General features: G+C 37.5%; 2 protein-coding genes and 1 long non-coding RNA gene across 6 annotated transcripts; 2 read left to right on the top strand and 1 right to left on the bottom strand.

Moving 5' to 3' along the window:
* Nucleotides 1–35: 35 nt before the first annotated feature.
* LOC104879421 (probable methyltransferase PMT19) lies at nt 36–10234 on the top strand. Of its 3 annotated transcripts, XR_002030125.2 has the most exons (8): nt 36–931; nt 2739–2949; nt 3213–3510; nt 3610–3999; nt 4184–4261; nt 4977–5182; nt 8757–9650; nt 9971–10234. XR_002030125.2 is itself a non-coding variant. In XM_010652187.3 (7 exons), the coding sequence occupies exons 1-6, from the start codon at nt 263–265 to the stop codon at nt 5176–5178; spliced, it is 1848 nt and encodes a 615-aa protein (XP_010650489.1). In that variant the 5' UTR covers nt 36–262; the 3' UTR covers nt 5179–5182; nt 5574–5893. The 3 variants fall into 3 exon arrangements, 2 of the variants coding, with proteins under 2 accessions (XP_010650489.1, XP_010650488.1); XM_010652187.3 differs by lacking the exons at nt 8757–9650; nt 9971–10234 and adding an exon at nt 5574–5893; XM_010652186.3 differs by lacking the exons at nt 8757–9650; nt 9971–10234 and adding an exon at nt 5496–5893.
* Nucleotides 10235–14254: 4020 nt separating this feature from the next.
* Nucleotides 14255–16290, bottom strand: LOC132253852 (uncharacterized). 2 transcript variants are annotated; one of them, XR_009465756.1, is made up of 3 exons: nt 15044–16120; nt 14386–14457; nt 14255–14300 (listed from the first exon to the last, which is right to left on the bottom strand). It is a non-coding gene; the product is annotated as an uncharacterized LOC132253852 (long non-coding RNA). The 2 variants fall into 2 exon arrangements; XR_009465757.1 differs by having other exon boundaries at nt 14255–14457; nt 15044–16290.
* Nucleotides 16291–24107: 7817 nt separating this feature from the next.
* LOC132253850 (zinc finger BED domain-containing protein RICESLEEPER 2-like) lies at nt 24108–26639 on the top strand. Its single transcript, XM_059737115.1, has 3 exons — nt 24108–25954; nt 26039–26204; nt 26512–26639. Exon 1 carries the CDS (start codon nt 24175–24177, stop codon nt 25384–25386), a length of 1212 nt encoding a protein of 403 aa, XP_059593098.1. The 5' UTR covers nt 24108–24174; the 3' UTR covers nt 25387–25954; nt 26039–26204; nt 26512–26639.
* The last annotated feature ends 27 nt before the right edge of the window (nt 26640–26666 follow it).

Raw genomic sequence — 26666 nt, 5'->3', positions numbered from 1 at the left:
TAAAGAAAAGGTAAAATGAAGGTAGAACTCATTTTCCATTGTCTTGTTCTTGTGAGAAAGAAAGGATAATAGATAAATATCTCAAAGGTTGCAGAGAAAAGAAGGTAGCAGACACAAAAAAAAATTCTTTCTTACCAAACAGGTCAAGGTAGAAACAAAAGGAGGAAAGAGGGCCACAGGAGAAAAGTCATCCAGACTCCACGCTTCCATAGGTCACTGCCACTTTGCAGTGTCCAAAGCTCATCCAGAATTCGACAGAAAAATGGCTACACAGCAACACCCACCACCGACTCCAAACCTCCTCAGGAGACCTTTAATCAAGGTCTTCTTCGTTGCCATTGTATTCTGTGCCTGCTACTTTCTTGGCTCCTACAGCAATCCCAGTTCGACACTCTCCACAATTCAGGCCCACCCACAGCACTGTTTCCCCTCAAATGCCTCAACTCCTAAACACCCTTCACCTTCACTGGTTCTAGACTTTGAAGCTCACCACATTCTCCCTCTTCCCCAAGAAAGCTCACAAAGTGGGGGTTTCTTTGAATTATGCCCCAGCAATTTCACACATTACTGCCCATGTCAAGACCCTTCAAGAGCGAAGGAGTTCAATGTGACTAAGTTTTTCCATAGGGAGAGGCATTGCCCTGGGAGCCACCAGGCCTTGAGGTGCTTGGTGCCTAGGCCTAAAGGGTACAGGAGGCCATTTCCGTGGCCAAAAAGTAGAGACTACGCATGGTTCAACAACGTGCCTTTCCCAAAGTTGTCTGTGTACAAGAAATCCCAGAATTGGGTTCGAGTGGAAGGCGATCGGCTTGTTTTTCCAGGCGGTGGGACTTCGTTTCCAAAGGGGGTGAAGGACTATGTGGATGAGATTAGGCGGGTCGTGCCATTGAAGTCTGGGAACATAAGAACAGCTCTTGATGTTGGATGTGGGGTGAGTTTGATATTATGTTCCGGTTATATCTCATTTCTTGTTTAGACTGAGTTTTGTTGTTTCATTGTGCCTGTTTGATAACAAAATTCAGTACTCAGCACTAACTTGATAGCCAAAATCTTCGTTTTTCACTGAAAATTAAGCTGGAGTTTCCTGTTTTATTTCATTTATCAAACATTGGCCACTGTAAATGGTTATGGTGGTAAGTGGCTAATTATATTAGGGTTTTTCATCTTCTATTGTTAAATATATTAATTCTTTCTGGATGCTATTCTTTTTATCAGTAATGGCCCCATTTTGACGAATATTTTTTTCCTGTGGGTGGGGTCTTCAGGAAAGAAAAATACAGGAGAACATTACAGATTCTATGAACATTTTTCATATGTGTCCTTTACATCATATATATAAAGAGAGAGAGAGAGAGAGAGCTCCACAAAGAACTGATAGTTGTTGTGTTCTGTGGGTAATTTTAGTTTTCTTTGTTTTGACATTTACTTTAAATTTGGCAAATGGCATTGAGAAATTGAATTACTAAAAGATAGTGAATGTGAACGATCTTTTATTGTTAGTCTCTAAGGTGCATTATCATCTAGGTTTTGTCTTCTTTCATCTTTTTCCAACTTGGGCTCTTTTTGGTACTATGGAACCTCCATGTGAATAGAGCCTTAGAGTACTTGTAAAGTTGGATACAAACTCTATAATTCTACTAATGAAGTAAGGAGGCCTCTACATTCAACTCTGGAAGCTGCTTTTCTGTGAAATAAGTCAGTAGTCCACACCAAATTTATTTTGTGTTATTCAATTATTTCAACAACACAACACACTGATGTCACCTCAATATCCGTTCTTCCCGGCATTCATGTTACTCTCAAACAAATTGGCCATAATTTCTGCTTGTTGTCATGATAAAAGACAAATTTGATATTGTTGTGCTGTTGAATTTGGTCCTTTTGGATGGGATAGGACCTTCTTGTGGGGTTTGAAATCATAGTTAAGATAAGGGTAAAAAGAAACAGATACTATAAGAAAAAGAAAAAAAAAAAAAAAAATTGGAAATGAGAGCTGTTGTCGTCTTGTGTGGTTAATGTACCTCTGCTCTCAAGTTTGTTAACTTTTACTGAATTTGTTGCTTTGTTTGGAATTTGATGTCAATGAGCTCACAAGGAAGATAAAGACATGACCTATTTGTTACTGGTCCATGTTTCATATCATCACTCCATGCATTCAGATATTGTGGTTCTCTGATAAGAAGCAAGATATCAAGATACACAATTTAGCCGATTCTTATTGTCTAGTTCCATGATGAATGTTAAGTCACGCTCTTTAAATCTGTTTCACTTTGAACTATGATGGCCCTGAGACAAAACTTAAAAAGTAATATCAGAAGATAGCTTTATCTTGTAGATGTAGTTTGAAACTTTTCTGTTAATTCTATCTCAATTGCAGTTGCAAAAGCTCATGTATACCTAAGTAAATCTTCTATACCTAGATACAGGCTTTTGATCCTTTTTCCTTGGTTGATAAAGGAAGCCCAAACAAGAACAAATCCTACCAAATTCAAAATTTAAAATTTACCACCTAATAGATGATATCATTATGTTTTTCAATGTTAAAATTTTAAGAAGGAAGCTTTTATAACCAGTTGTGTATGGTCCTGAGTTATTGAATCATATGCAATATCTTAATGGTTAAGGGGAAATTTGGGCATTCTCTTGCTTTGAGTTCAATGATGGTTAACCAGGAATTTGGATATTCTCATACTTTGAGTTGAACGAGAAATTAAGGAATCTTTTAACATTGTCCTCAGGTTGCAAGCTTTGGAGCCTCTCTAATGGATTATAACATCTTGACAATGTCAATTGCACCAATGGATATACATGAAGCTCAAGTACAGTTCGCCTTGGAAAGAGGACTTCCAGCCATGCTTGGTATTCTAAGCACCTACAGATTACCATACCCATCAAGATCTTTTGATATGGCACACTGCTCCAGATGCCTTGTGCCATGGACTGCTTACGGTACTCAATACTGGAATCTTGAACTTGGTGGTGTTTATCAGACTATCTTAAAAAGCAAAATGGTTAAAACATATGTTATTTCTCTATAGCTGAGTTGTTCAGTAAGGAGAAACTCATAGCAGAATAGAATGATATATTGTCTGGATACCAAGTAAAATCGAGTTGTTTCTTATCTATGAGATGTCCAAATGCCCCTCTCAGCACACAGATTTCTCAATTTCAAGACCATATTATTTTAACTATCTTTTTCATAAAATGTCTAGATGGAGTATATCTGATGGAAATTGACCGAGTTTTGCGTCCTGGTGGCTACTGGGTAGTGTCTGGGCCACCAATAAGTTGGAAGTCTAGCTACAAGGGTTGGGAGAGAAAGGCTCAGGACTTGGAAAAGGAGCAAATCAGTTTAGAAGATCTTGCGAGGCGGCTATGCTGGAAAAAGATTGCAGAGAGGGGACCAATTGCAGTATGGAGAAAGCCCACTAATCATATCCACTGCATCCAAAAGTTGAAGGCTTGGAAGTCTCCTCATTTCTGTGCTGAAACTGACCCTGATGCGGGTTGGTGAGTTTCGTCATTCCATATTAGTCATTGTGCAGCTTAAAGGCTTGGTGTTTCCTAATTTATATTTGTATCTTTTTTACTTGATGAAACCACCAACAGGTATAAGGAGATGGATCCATGCATTACTCCTCTTCCAAAAGTGACGGACATCCGCAGTATATCTGGAGGTGCACTTGAAAGATGGCCTAAAATGTTGAATACTGCTCCACCCAGGATTAGAAATGGGGTTACTAGAGGAGCCACTGTCAATACCTTTAATAAAGACAATCAAATATGGATAAAAAGAGTTTCATACTACGGAAGTGTTCTCAAATCTCTTGGTGCAGGTAAATATAGAAATATCATGGATATGAATGCAGGCCTAGGTGGTTTTGCAGCTGCAATTTCTAAGCAACAAGTTTGGGTTATGAATGTTGTTCCTTTTGATGCACAAAACAACACTCTTGGGATTGTCTATGAGCGTGGCCTCATTGGAACTTACATGAACTGGTAAGACTTGTAACATGTATTCTTGTAGTTTACAAAGAACCGTGCAATACTTTGACCTATTAAAGTACCTTTGTGGCTGTTGCTGTCAATTTATGAATTAAATCGAGTTTGGAAATGATTTATGCCTTCTTCTATTTGTTTTTAAGGGTGAAAATATTGAGAGTACATCAATACTTGCTTGCAGGTGTGAGGCCTTCTCAACATATCCTCGAACATATGATTTGATACATGCTCATGGAGTCTTCAGCATGTACATGGGCAAGTAAGTTTTCACTTCATGCTATTTCAACAATGATGCTCACCATTGGCTGTCTTCTTGTCCTTTTTCCTGTAACAAAGAGAAGTTATTTCAGGAAACTTTCAGGGCTACAGAAAGCCAGCAAGTATCTCATGGAACTATCCGTCTTCCTAAACTTCTGTTGGGTCCTGCTTTAGTATTGAACTTTTTATTTGTTGATGCACCCTTTATTCAAATTTGACAAAACCCGTGTTCTATTCAAAACTGGAAATGTGAACTTCCAGATTAAAGTTGTTAACAGCCTTGAAAGATTTCAATGGTCTAGGATATGCTAAGGTTGTTATTATCTTTTGAATTTTAAATGGCCTCCAGAGTAAGACCATTTAGATGATGTTTTTCTTAAACTGTGCAGAGTATTTGCTAAGCTTTCCTTATGAAAAACTGTACTCTTTCACTAAAGTTACAGTTTGCCTTGAAATTTTCCAAAGTTGCTCTAGAGCTAGATGTAGGAAAATGTGCTGTGAATTCTTGTGATATTAGGGAAAGTTAAAGTTCAAAACCATTTTAATCAGGTAAATGGACAGAACAATTCAAGAACTTGTCCTTTTTCATATGTTTCCTTGTCACAATCTCCATGGTGAAGCTCATTTATTTGGGCAGTAGAATGATCTTTTCATTATATAGATTCCAACAAAGAAACCCGAACATAAAACTTCTATTGTTCTTGTGCCTCATACAGATGTGACATTCTTGATATTCTCTTTGAGATGTACCGAATTCTTCGTCCTGAAGGGGCTGCTATAATCAGAGATCACATTGACATCATTGTGAAAGTAAAAGGCATCACAGATCGAATGAGATGGAAAAGCAAAATTCTACACAGCGAGTATGGACCTTTCCATCCAGAGAAGATACTCTTTGTAGACAACTCTGAAGCCTGAATAGGTAAATTTTGCTAGCTGCTTTGTGAAATTTTCTTGTTATTGATCCAAAGCATTAAATACACATAAATCATGTTAATAGGATAGAGATTCTGATTGATTTTTAGTGCTCTTTAGAGATGGAGAGACAGTTATTCAGACAGATATCTATATTCAGCAGTGAATAAATAATGATGCTAGTTGAGGTTTGCTATGTGAAAAGTGGAAACTGATTAACCGATTACTTATTTATCTTTCTGAAAGGATTTATGAACTTCTGTCCTCCACAATATGATCTCATTGGTGTGTCTACAAATGGGTTCAATTTTGAGTTGCAGGCTATCTTCACATTCAGTTTTGAGATATTGAGCCTCCTATTGAACTACAATAACGCTACATTGCAACTGGTGATGTAGAATGAGCCCAAGATGACTTGAAGCCTGCAAAAACTGCTCACTTGAGCTCGAGGGTTACCAAAACAAGCTCATACCAAGGCTGAACTGCAGCAATCAAAGTTTATCTTGGCAGGTTTACAGCCATAAACTCTTCATTTCACTGAAAAGCAAGAGTATAAAAAATTCACTTGTTTTGCTTTTCCTATCGAGTCATAAATGTAACTTTGTGTATCTGTGGAGGATGAAAAGAGTAAACAAGGAAATACACAGGAAGTAGAAGAAGATATCTAATCATTTACTTTAATGGATGACGGCAATGCAGAAGCTTTAAGTCCTCCATATGCTAAAAATCTAGATTTTTTCAGAATGATGATCAATTGAATTATGCAGCTGACAACATTAGCTAAACAAGTCTAGTTGCAGACACCAAGCAATATGATTCGGGGTAGTAAATGGCAAGATGGTTTTGGAGGAGGGTTCTAGTTCATGTCCTTGTAAAATGATCTACTGGGAAATGATTTTTTATTTTCCTGTGTTACTTGAAAATTGAAACACATGATGGCCTCAAAATCTCCCTTCTAGGGACACTTTTGAAATGCAACTTGAGAAGTTTACCAAGTTGAGCTCATAGGTCTGGGACAAAGAAGTTTGGCTCCCTTGAACAACTGATAAATTGAATGTGGCAATGATCTGCATCCTGGAAAATTTCATGATCAACCATTTGGCAGTTTTCACCAACTGTGAAAGATGCAATTCTGGCAACTTTTAATCAATTTCTCATAATAGTTCTTCACACTACCTAGAAGTCTTCCTTGTCATATGAGAAACTTTGCTTGTCATTCAAGAAGTCTTCCTTGTCGTTGGAGAAGCCCTCCTTGTCATTTGATAAGCCTTCCTTATTACATGAGCATATTGTCAGTGTTCCACAAGACAACTAATTGTTTTCCCAGCACATCATCTTCTGAGTACCAACTGCAAGGCTTATTGAACTAGAAGGCTCATCCACTTGGACACATTAGTGATTGTGAAGCTAAGCTAGTCTACCTAGGTTAATCGTCAAAGGGGAGGGGCCAGGTGAATTGAGTGATGATCAATTTTAACCAATTTTTAGCAAAATTAATGCAAATGATTATAACTAGTGACGATAAGCAATTAAATGGACAATAAATTAAATTATGAGAATGGAAGAGAGTTGCAAATACAAGGTTTATAAAGTTTGGCCCCAACCAAGCCTACATCTCCACTCCTCAAGCTCCAATTAAATTGAGTCCACTAGTTTCCAAAGTTTCAACCAAGCTCTAATTCTGTACACTAAGATTATTGATTCCAATAATTTCCTCAAGATAATCCTTATTCTTGAACACACTCACAAGTTATTAATTTCGCCAGAATATGTCAGCCATTTGAAGCCTGAGTATTGCAGTTGGTTCTTGCAATATTCCTATTCCATAGGTCCAAAAGTGTATAAAAACAACACATCTTGTATGCTTGTTCTCAAATCACTGATATACTTGCAAGTTTGCAACCAGCAGTTCATCCATCTCCAACAAGTCATTCCTTGGTCTTAGGTAACAGAAATTCAGTAGTTAGATACCTTGGGTACATGACTTGAATGTAATTAAACAGAATAACTTTTCTTTTTCATTTTTCTCCAATTTTTGAATTTGGGGGCTTACCCTTTCTTTGCTGAAAAGACTTGTAGCTGCTCCTACCAGACCCTCCCTTTAAGGGAACTAGTACTAATTTATCCCTCTCTTCAGGAGCTTGATAGAACTTGGAAATCCAACCTCTCGTTCACAAAATCTGCAAATTCCCCAGGTTTGAGACTTCCAAGAAACTCTGGAATTTCTACCATGATAGATGACTCCTATCAAGAACACAATCAGTCCTCTGCTGATTTCCAAACCTAGCAGCATAGAAGTTATTCATTTCATAGTAAGTGCTAGAAGAATCATCTGTATTCACTGAGACACGTTCTGCAGGCATCAATGGACTCTATGAATCTTTAGAAATGTTATTGTGCTGGTTTAACAGATCTCTAGAGTCCAGACCAAGTCATCCAACTGGGTATGAATTTGTGTATCAAGTGGCACAATCATAACTTGTCATCCTTCCTCCAACTAATGAACATAAATTTAAATGACAAAGCAGTACTTATATGCAAAATACTCATAAAAATTGCCAAGTTATCATTAGCTAGGTTTATAAAAACAGCCTTGGGGAAACAAAGAAAATGCTGTAGTTTGGAGCTACATGAATATATGATATAACACAGAGATAGGAGAAAACAGAGATAGAGAGATAGTTATACTCACACACACACACACACAGAGATAGATAGATAGATAGATAGATAGATATGCATCCATCCATCCATCCATCCATCCATCCATACATACATACACTTCTATGGATAATCAAATTCAACTTGGATTTTGTATTTCAAGTATACATTTTCTTGGATCTTAATGTTTCCACCTCTTTCACGATATTATACTTTGACATTGCTTTGATATCTCATACTTACAAAATACATAGATAATACAAAGACATGCACAAGACATACATAGTACAAGATTATTTATTATGATGATAGAAAAAGCTCCTCATTTAAAACTAAAAGAAATTAAGCATGTTATGTGCACTGCAGTTGATATTTAAGCACAGCACATATGATACATGCTTAAGCCCTGGAATTTGTTTAGAGTATGCAATAATAACTGGTACAATGAGCAATTTTCACATTATCATTTCCTTGACTAATGAATTTTAAGTTTAGGTTTACAACCCATATGTAACTTATTCTTTGCTTTCATAGTGTGGAAATCTCAGTTATCGGTCTGATTTCTAGGAGTTTTACTGCTGTAAATTAGTTGACTAGTCGACTCTGTTTGGTATTTTATATAATAAGGAGATTTGGGAAGCATGTTACCCGATCTCATAGGCAGTTTGTTTCCTAAAATTAGTGGGTCTTTCTAGGTAAGTTAGTAGTTGTATCCCATGAATAATGGGATGCTATTTTCAGCCACTCCATTTTTTATAGCATTGTGTTTTCTTCTCTATTAAAAATAGAATCGCTTTTTCCTTCTCACATTTCTTCCTGTATCAAAGCCTCCTCTGAAACCTTAGTTTTTTGAATGACAAAATACTGAATGGCCACAAAAAGGCAAAGCTTAACCTTCAAAGTCACCTCCAATCATCCAGCTGTTGTCTCAAACAACAATGGAGGATCAGATGGCAATCTTCTTCCCATTACAGGGCACAAACTGAATGGGCACAACTATCTCCAGTGGTCCCAATATCTCATGATGTCCATCTGTGGAAAAGTGAAAGATGATCATCTCACAGGGGCTGCAGTTCTTCCCAAGAAGGAAGATCTGAAATTTAAATCATGGAAGTCAGAGAATAACATGGTCATTTCCTGGTTTATCAACTCCATGATCAATGATATAGAAGAAAACTTTCTGCTCTATGGAACTGTGAAGGAATATGGGATGCAACTAAAGAGACCTACTCCAGCAATGAAAATACATTAAAATTATTTAAGTTGAAAGTATTCTATATGATCATGTCCATCGCTCAATACTACAGCACACTCATATGTCACTGGCAACAGTTGGACATATTCAAAGAACATGATTGGAACTGCCCAAAAGATGGAATCAAGTACATGAAGATCATCGAACAGAGAAGAATATTCAAGTTCGAGGGTGTTGGGATCGAAGCCTCCACCAAATATCCGAGAAGATTTCTCAGAATCTGCAGAGAAGAGAGCCGAAAAAAGGTAATGATGGCATCACAAAATGTGACACCTACCATAGAAAATTCTGCCCTTGCTGCTCTAGGGATTGAACACCATAGCAATGAAAATTGACAAAAGAAAGGAAGATCACGGTGTAATCACTATCGCAGACCTAGACACATCAAAGAAACCTGCTACAAGATTCATGATAAACCAGCAAATTGATGAGAACTCGACACCATTCAAACCTAGTCTTTTCAGCAAAGAACAGCTAGAACTTCTGCAAAAAATGTTCGGCCAGTCACAACAAGCTCATGTCACTTCTATGATTGGAACCAGGGCCTTGGCACAGAAAGGTAATTTTTTAAATGCCTTGAATGTTAAAAGAGAGAAGATGAGTCTATGGATTGTGGACTCAAGAGCATCGGACCATATGACTGGAAATGCTAATATTTTCCATAAATATAGCCCATGCCATGAAAATTTTACTGTCATGATAGTAGATGGATCTCTCTCAAAGGTGGCTGATACAAACTCTATTGTTATTTCAAAGAACCTAAACCTGGATTCTGTTCTCTTAGTTCCAAATTTAGATTGTAATCTATCGTCTATTAGGAAACTCACTTGAGAACTCAATTATGTTACTAAATTTTTCCTAAACTCTTGTGAATTTCAGAACTTGGATTTGGGAAAGACGATTGGCAGTGCTGAGATGTGTTTAGGGCTCATCTCCTCAAAGTTGATGATTCGCTTGAAGAACAAGCTCACAAGGCAGATTATGTTGCATCAAAAAGTTTGTTTCATAAAAGTTCTTTTTCGGTTGATAATTCTAATAATGATAGTGCAGTAGAAATTTTAGAGTGTTTGTTCCCCTAATTTCTTATACCTTGAGAAACTTTTCTCTCCATTATTCAATAATACAAAGTCCAAAATTTTTTCAGTGTGAAAATTTTCAATTTTCCAAGCATATCCATAATTCCTATCCCAATTAACCATATAGAGTGTCTTATTCTTTCTCAATGATTCATAGTGATGTGCGGGGGCCATCTAAAATAAAAAACATCACCGGAACTCAATGGTTTATATCTTTTGTTGATGATCACACTAGGATTACATGACTATTTCTCATGGAAGAAAAATAAGAAGCTAGTTAGATTTTAAAATTTCAAGAATATGATTCATGCTCAACTCCAAGCCAAAATACGAGTGTTAAGAATTGACAACGCAAAAGAGTAATTAAAACCAATCCTTGGTTATTATCTCTCAAGTCAGGGCATAGTACATCAAAGTTCTTGTGTAGATACTCCTCAACAAAATGGGGCTGCTAAGAGAAAAAATAGACATCTTCTAGACGTTACTAGATCACTAATGCACACATATTCCAAAATATTTTTAGGGTGAGGCATTTCTTACGGCAATTTATCTTATAAATAGAATGCCCTCTTGAGTTCTAAACTTCCAAACACCTTGCAAAGTTCTTCTCAATCCATATCCTAGAACTCAAATTATTTCCACCATTCCTATTAAAGTGTTCGGGTGCTCTGAGAAGAACTTGATCCCAAAGCAATCAAGTGCATATTCATTGGGTACTCTCCAAATCAAAAGGGGTACAAGTGCTATTCACCAGTCACAAAAAGATACTATAACTCCATGGATGTCACATTTCTATGAACAACAACCTTACTATCCCAAATTTGATATTCAAGGGATGAATTACACACGGGAATACCAACTTTGGGATATTGAAGCCAATATTGCAAACTCGTCTCAAAGTCCTTTAAATTCATATACCGATCCTAGTTCTCAAGTCCCCCAAACTGAATCACTAAGGGCTTTTGTTCCTACTCCAAGTCCTCGATTGGAAATCCCTCAAGCCAAACCTCAAAATCCCTTACCAGGTCCCTTAAGTCCTTAACAACATCCAAAGTCCACTCGAACCTATAGAAAATAGTGAGCTTATTGTCTTTTCAAGGAGAAAAAAGACTCAAGAGGGTATAGAGCAATGAACACTTCCCAAGCAAATCCAAGAGTTTGATCCAAGTTCAAGATCAATTGAAATTTCACCAAGTAACACTAGTTTTGAATCTTCTAATATTGAGCTTTCTAATGATGATCTTAATCATCTTATTGCCTTCAGGAAAGGTGTGAGATCGTGTACAAGTCACCCAATCTATAATTTTGTCTCTTATAAAGGGTTATCACCTAGTTTTTTTCTTTCTTTTTTTTTGCCTTTGTTTACAATCTCAACAAAATCCAAATTCCTAACACTATCCAAGAAGCTTTAACGTTATCAAAATGGAAAGTCACCATTTGGGGAGAGATTCGTGCACTAGAGAAAAATAGAACTTGGGAAATCTCAAATTTACCAACTAGAAAACATCTAATGAGATGTAAATGGATATTCACAGTTGTAAGGCAGATGAAAGTTTGGACAAGTTCAAGCCTCAACTTGTTGCTAAGGTGTTCACTCAGTCCTATGTAATTGACTACCAGTAGACATTTGCCCTAGTAGCCAAACTCAATACAATCTGGGTATTCTTATCGTTGATAAAAGACTTAGATTAGCTTCTTTATCAAGTAGATGTAAAGAATGTTTTCCTTAATTGAGATCTAGAAGAAGACGTATATATGGAAATTCCTCCTGACTCTTGTCGACAAAGTGTGTAAGCTCAAAAAGTCATATGGTCTTAAACAATCCCTAAGAGCTTGGTTTGATAGGTTTACAAAGGCAGTAAACAGATATGAGTATTCTCAGGGTCAGACAAACCACATCTTATCTGTTAAACACTCACCCAAAGGAAAAATAGTTATTCTCATCGTGAATGTAGATGGCATCATTCCATCAGGGGACTATGAGGAGGAAATAAGCAAACTTACGGGTTTTGTAGCTAAAGAGTTTAAAATCAAGGACTTGGGCAATCTCAAATACTTCCTTAATAGGGAAGTTGCCTGATCAAGAAAGGGTATTTTTGTTTCTAAATGAAAGTATATCTTACTAAAGGAAACAGGGATGCTCGAATGCAACTCTGTTGATACTTCGATGGATTCAACAACTAAATAGGAGCTAAAGAAGACAGTGCACTAGTAGACAAAGGTAGATACCAAAGATTAGTGCAAAACTTCATATATCTTTCTCAAACTAGACTTGATATCAGTTTCTCTATTAATGTGGTAAGTCAGTTTATGAACAATCCAACCAAAGAACACATGGAGGTTGTGCATCAAATCCTAAGATACCTAAAGATGACACTAGGGAAGGGCCTATACTTCAAGCAAACATCGAGCAAAGATACTAAAATCTTTAGACATGGTGATTAGGCCAGATTAATAACTGACCGTAGATTAACATTTGGATATTTGTATGTATGTATTGGGAAATTTGGTTACATGGTGAAGCAAGAAACAATTTGTCATGTCAAAAAGTAGTGCATAATCTAAGTTTAGAGTCATGGCACATGACATTTGTGAAGGAATATGGCTGAGTAGGGTACTAAGAGAATTGAGGATCTCAATTGAAAAACCTATGAAGACATTCCGAGATAGACAGTCTGTCATAAACATTGCCAAGAACCCAATTCATCATGACAGGACAAAACATATCGACGTAGGACAACCTTAGGATGGTTGCCTACACTCAAGGGTAGGTGGGCTAGGGTTTTATTTTTAGGGTGTAAGGAGAGGAACAATGAATAAATTTTATGGTAGAGAAAAATATAAGATAAGAAATGGAGAGAAAGAAAAAATAACGAAGAAAAGATCAAAAATGTTATAGTCTCACTAAGGCCTTCTAGGAGTCTCACCTAGACGAAAATCAATGGAGTCTCACCATTGAGGGTTGCAACCTTGCAATAAAAGAAAACATAATATTATTAATATCAATCATCCCTTTGATTTACATTGATTAGCCTATTTATAGGCTTCTCTAAGAAATCCAAAATTTACTAGGACTCTAATAACCTATTATGATTCTAATTCTAATTATAACATCCAAAGTCTACTAGGACTCTAATAACCTATCATGACTCAAATTCTAATTATATTATAACTCAACTAGCTAATCCTAATTAGACTTCAACAAATACCAATCCTAATTCAATTCTAATTAATATAAATCCTACTTAAAGTTTACTTAGGTCTTCCCTTTCCCCCTTGAATAAACTTTAAAAGGCTTTCCCTCATCACATATGGAGATAGATCATCACTTCATAAAAGAAAAAATAGAGGAAGGGATAATTCAGTTGGCATACACACCAACATGCCTTCAAATAATAGATATCCCCACCAAAGCTTTACCAAGAATCAACTTTGAAAATTTTATACCAAATTGTGCTTGATCAACATCTACAACCAAGCTTGAGGGGAAATATGGAAATCTTTCAGTTATATCTGATTTCTAAGAGTTTTACAGCTGTAAATTAGTTGACTAGTTGACTTTGTTTGGTATTTTCTATAATGAGATTCTGGCAACATGTTACCCAATCTCAAAGGCACTTTGTTTCCTGAAATTAGTGAGTCTTTCTTGATAGGTTTGTAGCTATATCCCATGAATAATGGGGTGGTATTTTCAGCCACTCCATTATATATAGTAGTGTATTTTCTTCTCTATTCAAGAAATGAAAAATAGAATTAGTTTTTCTTTCTCTATTTCTTCACATAGGATATTAAGAGACTTTTGGAATAAACTCAAGTACATCTGGGGATAAACGAACATTTTTCAGAAAGGCCTCTGCATGACCTCGCCACCAGTTATCACCCTGAAGTACAGGTTGCCTAAAAAAAGAGTTAAAAAAAATAGTAAACCCAAATTAACTTAAGAAAGCTTTAAATCTCAACTAAATTAAATGTAGTTGGCTCTAGATTAGTATCAGATATGGAATACATGCACATAAAGAAAGATGCCTATAAATTAACTACCTATTGTGAGTCCAGGGACCTAGAATCCCTTGCCTATAGATCCAAATGCAAGGAAATAAGATGGGATTTCTTCCAAAATCAAGCAGTGGACCCTGTATCATACACACCTTAAAATTTATAAAACACCATTATAAGCTAAAGAAGTGCTAATTCAAGAACCTTCGTTTATCATAATACCGTATAAGCAGCTTCAGCAAATGGATGAAAAACAGCAGCATCCTGAATCCTTTCCACAGATATTTCCTTTTACTGCTTACCAACAAAAGAACACCAGTGTCAACTCAATTAATCACATCTAACCCTATGTCATGCCCATCTAGTTTGAATTTGAAGCATTACAGTTCAGAATTTGAAACTGAAATCTCTCTCCGTGACATCCCTTATTTGGGTTATTAAATTTTCAAAAAAAAAAAAAAGAAAAAAAAATTCCTCAAAGGTTCTCATATTTCTGAATTTTTCTCAACTTTTTGGTAAAGTAAATCTAACCCAAATAAATTCCATATAGTCCAAAAATAATGCAAAAGTTCCTTGGTTCGGATGTCAGTGAAACTGAAATTTCTTTTAAATTCCAAAAACAATCAGCAAAATCTACTCTAAATACTTGGAACACGATTTTCAAATTCCAAAATCAAATCCAATTGTGCTCAACCCAACCCACCAAACAATGAAGGAGGATCATAATCATCTACCACCACAAACCAATTTAAAACGACAAATAGATACAACCCAGTATTTGTACCTTTAAATCACCAAATATTCAACAACCCATAATAATTGTAGCTTTAAATCACCAAATGTTCAACAACCCATAATATCTAATAATAAATATACAAACCAGAAGAGGTAGAAGATTCATTGTGGCCTTTAACATCATTTTCAGAGGCTTCCTCAGCAGAGGTCTCTTCTTCTGCTTCAGCTTCCGCTTCTATTTTGGAGTCCGAAGACGAAACAGAAGCATCATCATTGCCATCAACATGTTCTATCCTGTAGAATCGCCTCTTTATCATTTTTTTTTTTTTTTCCTTCTCTTCTTCTTCACCTATGAAGAGCACAAAACAAGAAACAATAGTCTTACCAGAGAGACTTTGCCCTCACAGTTTCTTATGAGGAAGAGAGGTAAGGGTTTTCTCTTGCTTTTGAGATCCTTGCAGTGATTACAAAGTTCGCTGATGTGTAGGAGGAGAAAAAACAAAAATAAATTTCATTGAAATTTGATAAAAAAATTCAGGGTTAAATAGTAAATAAAAAAATAGGGCTGAGTTGTTGTCACACCAGCCACCTCCCTCCTCCGATAGTAAATAAAAATTCTGGGCTGAATTGTTCCCACACCAGCCACCTCCCTCCTACGATAATCTCAAATAGGGCTGAGTTGTTGGCAGTGTCTTTCTTATCCATAATTTTGCCTTCAAACTTGTCATCTCAGGATGAAGATAGTTTAAAAAATGCGCAAAAAGCCTATCAATTGTAACATTTATCACAACCGGTTTCCTTAAAGAAAAAGATTCGGCAAGGGCAGACTTTAGTTCATCAGGTGTCCCAACAAGATAACCCCTGCCTCCAAAGGCTTCAATTAGAACATGATATGCTGCACCTGGAACGAAAGAAGTGGGTGCTGGATCATCTTTGTAAGGTCCTGTAATCTCTTCAGGGTTTCTCCGATCGCCACCATATACACCACCATTGTTAAAAACAATCACCACCACTGCCAACTGGTAGCGTACCAATGTCTGCCAAAGTTTGCGAATAGCTATTACCCTATTCAACTGATTTTGAAAGTGATCATATTAAATGTTTATATGGCAGCCTTCTCACGACTTGCTATTATAATTTATGCTACTCCCATCTCTTTTCCCTTTGCCTATTAAAAAAATAAAAAAAATAAAAAAAATTGAAAGAAAAACAAAAACAATAATTCACTACTCAAAAAAATGTGTAGACAAAACCTGAGTTTCTCCGATTTAACTTTCAACAGAGAAAGAAAGAAAAATAGAAATGAACTTGTTAATTATTCCAATGACCTACAATGTTATTATTCATGTTTTTAATTCTGAAATTACCACTACTGATATACATCAACCTCCATTTATGCCTATACATGCTAACAAATATGTTTATGTTTTAAAAGATAATAATAAATAAGAGGAAAATCAAAAACTTAGATCCTATGTATTTTGATTTCCTTCTGTTTCATTTTCAAAGAAAGTAGAAATCAAGTCTAAAAACATATCCGGTCAGTGTTTTTCTATTTTCAATTTCTTGAAAATTAACTTCAAAACATGGGAAAAAATAAAAATAAAAACACTAGTTTGGTGTTTTCAAAATTTCCTTGAGAAAAGTGGAAACTGTTTTCTAAAAAAATTGAATATGAAGAAGAGAATAAAATTGTACAAAATACCTTGTGTGATCTACAATATAAAAAGAATATAAATATTGTAAACATAAAATAAAATATTAATATAAATAAACATTATCTCATATATATTGGAAAACAATTATCATCTTAGAAATGTAATATAAGTCTTTTGCTTATTTATTAAACTATGGATTTTTATATTGCAATAATTTAGTTGATTAATTATATGTATATTAGAATATTTTATTCTATGAAACAAGCATAAGCATGATATGATATATTCCATCAGATATAATATCCTAGGATATTATTTATTGCAAGGATACCATATCTCACTGATATAATCTTCTTATGTATGTCCTATCTAGTCAACCAAACATAGCCACAATGCCTTAAGTTTGGAACATGAGTCATGGCTTAAGTTAATGGCTACTCTTATTCACACACTCACATCAGTTGATGATAAGAAAAACTCCCATACATTACAAGACCATTAACAGAACTAAAGTCACACCATAATGATTTCAATGGTGAGGAAGATAAATATAAGCTAACTTTTTAAACCCTCAAAGGCAGGAGATTCAACTCTATTACCCTCTGTATGCTCCTAGGTACCCGTCTACACAATATGAAGAGGTTATAATAGGTTTTCCAAGTAGGATAATCTTTTGGAGGAGTTCCTTAAGGCCTTTATGTGATGAACAAGACTATCAAACAAAGAAAGAAAAATGCACATGGTAAACAATCTTTTTACTTAAATTTATATTATTCAATAAGTAGAGTGTTCTTTTATTCTTAATCAAATTTATGCAAACTTGTTTTGTTTTACTAATAATGAATATTAACAACACTAGTGTATCTTGTGGGAGTTTTTCCTGGATGAGATCTTTTATCTCACTTTGCTGATGTGGAGTTGTTGTGTATAGCACTTTCAATAGTGGGAGTTTCTAAAAAGATGCTGTTAAGAGAGAGAGCGAGAGAGTGCGAGAGCGAGGGTGAGGGCGATGGCAACGAGGGAGAAAACCAAATGGAGAAACAGATGAAACGGCTAGGAAAGAGTTTCGGGGTGGAATCGAAGGTCTTTGAAGTAGAGGTGGAGAAGAGAAGAGGTAAAACCCTACTCTTAATTGTGGAAAGCAAAAGAGGGGTTTCTTCATGGGTTAGATTGGGGCCGGCAAGCTTTGGGATTTTTCTAGAAGGGTTGGACTAGTGCGTTAAGGATGTGAAAGACGACAAATGGGAGAAGGGTTGGAAGGAAAAAGGGAGAAGTTACTCCATGGTGCGCGAAGTCAATAAGGCGGGGAGTTTTATCCGGTTAGAGGTTGTAAATGCGGAGGAGAAAAAATACAGCGTTTGTATCCCGAGAGGCAGAAGGGGAAGGGAGGGATGGTCAGCTATGGCGGAGGTGGTACGGGATCTGATCGCGAGGATTGACAGAAAGGAGGAAAAAAAGGAAGAATCGATCCCTGAAAGAATGCAAGCTGAAATGGGAAAGAAATGGGGGAATAGGGATAGTCTCTTGGTCATAATGAAAGTAGAGGGAGAGGAAATTAGCAGAAATGTGAATAGATTGGGGCATTATTTGGTGGGAAAATGGCACCCTAGGGTAGCAAGAGGAGAGGATTTGGAGAGGTTAGGGTGGCTGATGGCGAGTGTTTGGGGGCTGAAAGGGAAGCTAGGTTTGGCCTAGCTGGAAGAGGGTCAGGCCCTTTTAGATTTCGAACTTGCGGTAGAAGCCAGGAAAGTTTTCGCCGCCGGGAAGAGGTTGGTGGTTGGGATTCAGGTCAAATTGGAGCTTTGGAGTCCAAGTTTCGGGTGTTTGGAAGAAGGGGAAGTAAGAGAAGAAGTTTGGGTGAGGGTTAAGGGCTTGCCATTATCGCTCTAGGTTCCGACCATTCTGCGAAGGGTGGGGGATGAGTGCGGTGGCTTTGTAGCCATGGATCATTCGACGAAAAAAACGGAAAACCTCTGGTGGGCTAGGATCTTGGTGAAAACGAAGAGAGGTGAGCTGCCAAGCTCGTTAGAAATTGGAATCGAATGGAATTTTTATAATCTTCCTCTTTGGTGGGAGGTGTTGCCGTTGATTAGACAGAAGCCGGAGGGTTACCGGGGCTCAATAGATCGTGGTAGAGGAGAGGTCAAGGGCAATGGAGGCGCATGCGCTGGCTGACGAGTGGAAGAGTGGGGTAGCGTAGGGATCGAGGCGCTGTCACGGACAACTGACAAGATGGAAGGGCAGATGGACGGGACGGGTAGGGTTTCGTCTGTGGGTCGGATCCAATTCGGGTCAATGATCCGACCCTTAGTGGGTGGGACAAAAGATGGGTCACCCTTGGATGGGCTCATTGAGATCAATCTGGGCTTGAGGAGGGCTGGGGGGCCTAGTCCGCAATTCTTATCTGAAGGAGTAATTTCTAAAGAGGCTGGAGTTGGTGGGGTAAGGCCTGCGGGTGGGACGAAAGGCTTTAAAGGAAAGGAGAAGGTCTTAGAGGAGGAGTTTGGGCCGCGATTTGGGCCTAATATGGTCCAAAGAAAGAGCAGCGGGCCGTTATTGAGCCGCTTTAAGGATATCGGGGTGCAGCCTGGTGGGCCTTCAGTCAAGAAGAGAAAAGGCCCAGTGGAGGCTCAGTTTAATAAAGGCCCGATAGGGTTCTTAGCTCAACCTGGGCTTTGTGGAGAAGCCAACTTTGAGCTGGAGTTTCTAAGTGCGTGGGAAAAGGAAGCTCAGAGAGTTCAAAAGGCAGACCTCCACTACTTGTTGATAGACAGTGCCCTAGTGGAAGAAGTCTCGAGGTATGGGTCTCTTTCAATCTTAGGGGGTTTATGGGACTCGGGGACTCCTTCTCATTCTTCTTTGTTTTCGTTTGGTCGGACTCTAGAGAGGGAGTTCTTTGATCATTCTGGGGTGTTAAGGGAGGTGTGCCAAAATGGCAGTGTGTCAAATCGTCAAGATGCAGCTGGGCCTAGTGAGAATGGCAATGTCTGTTGGGAGTTGGTTGAGTTTAATGGCCCCATCTCAGTGGCAAGGGATTTGGAGGGGGGGTCATCCCAGTATGAGTTCCAAGAAGGAAGGGGGGAAGGGGCCTTGGATTGGCAAGAAAGTAGCCTAGCAAGGTTCAGCCAATTCCTAGGATTTTCAACTGAAGGACTGGAAAATGACATATTAAGTTTCTTGGTCAAAATTAGGAAAATAAGGGAAAAGATCCACAGCAAAGGACTATTGGAAAAATCGAGATTTGAAAGGGAGTTAAAGAGATTGGAATGCTTAGTCAACTATGAGGGGGATGGTAGAAGGAAATGTCCTCTTCAGGGCAAAGGGGTGCAGTTAGTGGTTGTCCAATGAATCTCAAGTTGTTGAGCTGGAATGTAAGGGGAGCGAACGAAAGCATGAAAAGGAAAGTAATCAAATCGGTAATCAGGAAGTAGAAAGTGGATCTATTCTGCATTCAGGAGACAAAAGTTCAGGTTATGTCTGACAGGGTGGTGAGTAGTTTAGGGTCTGGAAGATTCTTAGATTGGAAGGCCCTAGATGCGTGTAGTTCGGCTGGAGGTATTCTGATTTGTTGGGATAAAAGAGTTCTGGATTTGTTGGAGTGGGAGGAGAGGCAGTTTTCACTATCCTGTAGATTCAGAATAGTGGATAATGGGGTGATTTGGGTAATCACAAGTGTTTATGGCCCGTTTACTAGAGTTGAGAGGGAGTGTTTGTGGGAAGAAGTTGGGGCGATCAGAGGAATTTGGGAGGAGCCTTGGTGCCTTGGGGGTGTCTTCAACATCACCCTCTCTCAAAGTGAAAGGAGCAAGCAAGGGAGAATAACCTCAGCAATGAGGAGGTTTGCAGAAGTAGTAGATGAGCTAGGCCTCATGGACTTACAGCTGCAAAGGGGAGCTTTCACGTGGAGCAGGGGTGTGAATAGTCAATCAAGGGCTAGGCTAGATAGATTTTTGTTAACTCCCTGCTGGCTTGATCAGTTTAGTAGGGTGAGCCAGCAAAGGTTGCCTACATCGACTTCAGATCATTTCCTAGTGTTACTTGAGGGGGGTAGCTTTAGGAGAGGGCTTGCCCCTTTCAGATTCGAAAACATGTGGTTCAAAGTTGAGGGGTTCAAAGATTTAATCCGTAATTGGTGGCGGGGGATAGAGGTCAATGGTAGCGCCAGCTTTAGATTGTCTGCAAAGCTGAAGGAGCTGAAAAAGAAGCTTAAAGTTTGGAATAGGGAGGTGTTCGGGAATCTAGAATGTAACAAGGAGGCAGCACTCTAACAAGTGGAGTATTAGAATAGGATGGAAGGTGAGAGAAGTTTGACAGTGGAGGAATTAGCTTGTAAGAAGGAAGCCAATGAGGGATATGCCAAATGGGTAGATCTGGAAGAAACGCATTGGAGACAGGCGTCAAGGGAATTATGGTTAAAGGCAGGGGATAGAAACACGGGATATTTCCATCGTATGGCCTCTGTTCATAAAAGAGCCAACTACATGGACAGAATTAAGATAAATGGGGTAAGGCTGACAGAGGAGCATGAAATTAAGGAAGGGGTAGTGAATGTCTTTCAACAGCAGTTTTTAGAAAGTTCGGGGTAGAGGGCGGACATTGGAAGCCTTCATTTTAATCAAATTTGTTTGCAAGAAGCGGAGATGTTGGAGCTCTCCTTCACTGAGGATGAGGTCCAGGCGGCTTTGGTGGATATGAACGGGGATAAAGCCCTAAGTCCTGATGGTTTCACTTTGTTCTTCTGGCAAAGTTGTTGGGACTTTGTAAATGAGGAAATTTTGGAGATGTTCAAGGAGTTTTATGACCAGAATATTTTCCTCAAGAGTCTCAACAATACCTTTCTGGTGTTGTTACCAAAGAAATGAGGAGCTGAGAAACTAGGGGACTTTAGACCCATCAACCTTTTGGGGGGGCTTTATAAGTTGTTAGCTAAGGTGTTGGCCAATAGGCTTAAGAAAGTGATAGGAAAAGTGGTCTCCCCTGATCAGAACGTGTTTGTCATGGGAAGACAGATTCTAGACGCCTCTCTAATAGCAAACAAAGTGATTGACGCGTGGAATAAAAGGGGGGGAAATGGGTTAATTTGTAAGCTAGATATTGAGAAGACCTATGATAGTATTAATTGGCAGTTCATTTTGAAGGTTATGGAAAAAATGGGGTTTGGCTCAAAGTGGCTGAGGTGGATGTGGTGGTGTATCTCCATAGCTAAATTTTCAGTCATGGTGAACGGAGCCCCAGCTTGTTTCTTCTCTAGCTCAAAGGAGTTGCGTCAAGGGGACCCCCTGTCCTCATATCTTTTTGTCATGGGGATGGAAGTGTTGAGCGTTCTAATCAGAAGGGCTATGGAAAGGGGGTTTTATTTCAGGGTGTAAAATTCGGTGTGGTAGAGGGCGGGCTGTCCACATTGCTCATTTGCTCTTTGCCGATGACACAATCGTTTTTTGTGAGGCTAAAAAGGAGTACTTAACGAATTTAAGTTGGATTTTGTTCTGGTTTGAAGCCGCTTCAGGGTTAAGAATCAATTTGGCTAAAAGTGAGATCATTCCAATAGGGGAGGTGGAAGAGGTGGATGAGCTGGCTGTGGAGTTAGGGTGTAGGGTTAGGAATGGCAATTTCGCGGGTCAATCGGGTCACCCGCCCCGCCCCGCCCCTATTGGGACGGGTATGGGATAAATTAATCGGGTATGGGACGGGTATAGGAAAGCTTTGTGAAACCCGAATCGGGTTCGGGGCGGGTATGGGTTTGTAGTTACCCGCCCCGCCCCGGAATTAGAATTACCAATTTACCCTTAAATATTATAAAATACCCAAAATCTCCTCTGTATATATAAGTTATTCTTCCTAAATTTTTAGGGTTTTTCTCTCTAGGAAGACAGACTTCGTCTTCTCAGTTCGAACGGCCTTGAAAGCAAAATCTATACTCTAAAAACCAGATTTGCAATCTCGTAAACAAGTGATTATTGGAGTTCTTGTGGATTCCTTCATTCCAGGTAAGAAAACCCTAATTTTTTGAAGCTTTGTTAAAAATTTGGCTTGTTTTTCGAATTTTTTTGGTTTTAGTTTATGGGTTTAGGGTTTTTCTCTCTCGGAAGAAAGGTTTCGTCTTCTCAGTTCAAGCGGCCCTAAAATCAAAATCTTTGCTCTAAAAACCAGATTTTCAATCTCGTAAACAAGTGATTATTGGAGTTCTTGTGGATTCCTTCCTTCCAGGTAAGAAAACCTTAACTTTTGAAGCTTTGTTAAAAATTTGGCTTTGTTTTTCAATTTTTTTTTGGTTTTAGTTTATGAGTTTGAGGTTTTTTCAATTGTTTATCAGTAGATTTGTAATTTATATGCACTCTTGGTCTTCGTCTTAAATGTATTTTTCAGTTGAATCAACTTTCGTCTTTGGCTCTTATTGTTCATGTTTCTGACATTATTTTTCACCCTGTCTAAATCAATTTCATCCACATATAAACTGATTTTTGGGGTTTATACAAATAAGAATGATGATTTATGGGTTTTTCATTATTTTAGGGTTCAATTTTGGTATTCACGTTTTTGCAGAAACAAGTTGTTATAATTTCATTATTTTAGGGTTCAATTTTGGTATTCATGTTTTTGCATAAACAAGTTGTTATAAGAGAATGATCTAATTTCATAGATGAAAACCCTAAATTTTTTTTTCTAAACAACTTCCTGAAACATATTATTCATGCTTCCAGAAACATACAAATAGAATTTTATTGTGGTTAAATTGGTTTCAAACTATTTCAGAATATCCTAAGGATTCAACAAAATGACATCAGAAGGGGAGGAAAATTTTTTCATGCCAAGTACTGGTTCCAATCCAGCTACAGGTAGTACTTCAACTACTGATGGATCATTGACATGTAAAAAAAGAAAGCTGACTTCAATTGTTTGGAATGAGTTTGAGAAAGTCATAATAGATGGACAAGATTATGCTATTTGTAAGCATTGTAAATCAAAACTCAAGGCCGATAGTAAGAATGGGACTAAACATTTGCATGTACATTTAGATAGGTGCATCAAATGGAGAAATGTTGATATTAAGCAACAATTTTTAGCAATAGAGAGAAAAGGCTATGGAAAAGTGCAAATTGGTGGTTTCACATTTGATCAAGATATCTCAAGAGAGAAGCTTGCACGTGCAATTATATTGCATGAGTACCCTCTTTCAATTGTTGACCATGCAGGCTTTAGAGATTTTGCTAGTAGCCTTCAACCTTTGTTTAAGATGGTTTCCCGCAATACAATTAAGGATGACATAATGAAGATTTATGAGTTTGAGAAAGGGAAAATGAGTAGCTACTTGGAAAAGCTTGAAACTAGAATGGCTATCACAACTGATATGTGGACATCTAATCAGAAGAAAGGTTACATGGCTATCACTGTGCATTACATTGATGAGTCTTGGTTACTACATCATCATATTGTAAGGTTAGATATGTTATTTGTTCAAGTTTTCAATTTTTATTTTATTTTATTATCATTTAATGATGTCACTTATATTAATAATATGTTTTTATATATCGTTTAATGTAGGTTTGTTTATGTGCCTCCTCCACATACAAAAGAAGTTCTTTCTGATGTGTTATTGGATTTTTTATTGGATTGGAATATGGATAGGAAACTATCTACAATCACCGTGGATAATTGCTCAAGTAATGATGGCATGATTAATATCCTCTCAGAGAAATTATCTTCAAGTGGGTCACTTTTATTAAATGGAAAAATCTTTCATATGCGATGTGCAGCACATGTCTTGAACTTGATTGTGAAAGAAGGTCTAGATGTCATTAGAGTAGAAATTGAAAAAATTCGTGAGAGTGTTGCATATTGGTCAGCAACACCATCAAGAGTGGAAAAGTTTGAAGATGCAGCTCGCCAATTGCGCCTTCCATGCAACAAGAAGCTATGCCTTGATTGTAAAACACGATGGAATTCTACATACTTGATGTTATCAATAGCTATAACTTATAAAGATGTGTTCCCGCGTTTGAAGCAACGTGAAAAGCTCTACACCACAGTGCCATCAGAGGAAGAATGGAATTTAGCAAGAGAAATATGTGAAAGGCTGAAATTGTTTTATAATATAACAAAGTTGTTCTCAGGGCGAAATTATCCCACTGCGAATACCTTTTTCATCAAAGTGTGTGAGATTAAAGAAGCATTGTATGATTGGTTGATTTGCTCAAATGAAGTTGTAAGCACAATGGCATCAAGTATGTTAGAAAAATTTGACAAGTATTGGAGTGGATGTCATATTGTAATGGCAATAGCAGTTGTATTGGACCCAAGATACAAGATGAAGATTTTAGAATTTTATTTTCCGATAATGTATGGGTCTGAAGCTTCAAGTGAGATTGGAAAAATTCGTCAACTATGTTATGATTTGCTTTCTGAGTACCAATCAAAGTCTAAGATGGGTCAACAAACTTCATCTCATGGTGCTTCATCAGTTTCAAATCTCTTTGAGTTGACCTATGACGAACAAGATCCTCTTTCGAAGTTTGACTTATTTGTTCATAGTACCAGTGAAGAAGGTCATGCGAAGTCGGAGTTAGACTACTACTTAGAAGAAACTGTTTTGCCAAGGATTTCAGATTTTGATGTTTTGAATTGGTGGAAAACAAATGGTATTAAGTATCCGACTTTACAAATGATTGTTCGAGATATCTATGCCATTCTAGTATCTACAGTTGCATCTGAGTCAGCCTTCAGTACGGGTGGTAGGATGGTATCAAAACATCGTAGTAGACTCCATCCAAATACTTTGGAGGCCTTAATGTGTGCTCAAAGTTGGTTGGGAAATGAAATGGAAGGTAGTTAATCTAAAATATTTTCAATCTTATGAAACAACTATGTTGAATTTTTTAATAAAGTTGTTTCTTGTTATTCTTACTTTTATTGGGTGATTCTTTGCTTGTTAACCGAGGGGGCAAACTCACAATCATGGATGAAGATGATGAATCACTCTTGCTATAGGTTCTTTTCTTGAAGTGAAGTTGGTATTGGAGATATATTTTGGGACCCAAGATACACTTTTTATTTTAATGCTCTTTTTTAATCTTAATGTGGTTATATGTATGAATATGTTGGGAAGACTTTATGTTTAATGTTTTTTTTTAATGTTGCCATATCCATGGAGATTTTCTATTTTTATATGTTGTAGTTGTGATATTTATTTATTTTTCATTTTTATCTTAATGTTATAATTTATATTGTTATATCCATGGTATTAAGCATCAAAGTTGTATTTTTTGGCAAAGAAGGCATTAGTGCTGACCTAATTGCAGTAAATGAAGACGTTGGGGCTGCTTGTTGGGGCATTAGTGTTTATATTTCTCCAATGCCTCTCAGAATTGTTGTTGCTGGTGCTAGATTATTAAAGAACAAAGGTATACTGCCTAAATAACTTGGATGATTTAGGTTGATAAATCTATCTTTTCTTCTAGGGTCAATCACATTTAATTTGTTCCTAGGATATGGAAAGCAAAAGAGAGAGGGCCCTTTGCAGGCTTTGGGGTCAACTGTGGAATACTCTGAGCGTGTGGGGATGATGAGCAAGGCGGCTTGTTTGTAAGTAACATGGGCTCTAGTGGAGTGAACTTTTCAGCATTGAGGATAAAGAAGGGACCAACAAATCAAGTGAGCTTCATATTTCTTCTATATAAATGGACTAGCTTTTTGACATTTTCTCATTGGAATTCTGGATAATAAGTGCTGGAAATTTATTGACACTGGTACATCATAGTGTGTTTGCCTGGTTGATGCATTGGGCAATCATACTATGCGGCCCTGTATCTCAAGTGTTGTTAAGATTCAGGTGCATGCTGCTTTTCTGGTTTTATTTCTTTTCACTTAAAATAGTTTAGGCTCCAAGTCTTTCTTTTCATACAGTTTTCTTATTAAGATGAGCATACATGGAGTCTTATTATTGTTTTGTCCCTTGCAGGCAGAGGAATTAACTAAAGAGGATTTTAACGGGGTAAAGGTAAGGCATCTCTAGATGGAAATAGGATATCATGGATCAAGTGTGACCATGGAATTTCTTTTTACTGTTATCTTATTATTCTTTTTCTTCTTGACATGGTAGGTTAACTTACTATT

The sequence above is a fragment of the Vitis vinifera genome, chromosome 5 (assembly GCF_030704535.1).
Source record: "Vitis vinifera cultivar Pinot Noir 40024 chromosome 5, ASM3070453v1".
Lineage (NCBI taxonomy): Eukaryota > Viridiplantae > Streptophyta > Magnoliopsida > Vitales > Vitaceae > Vitis > Vitis vinifera.
The sequence above is the reverse complement of the archived record's forward strand: the minus strand, read 5'-3'. Positions and strand labels throughout refer to the sequence as shown.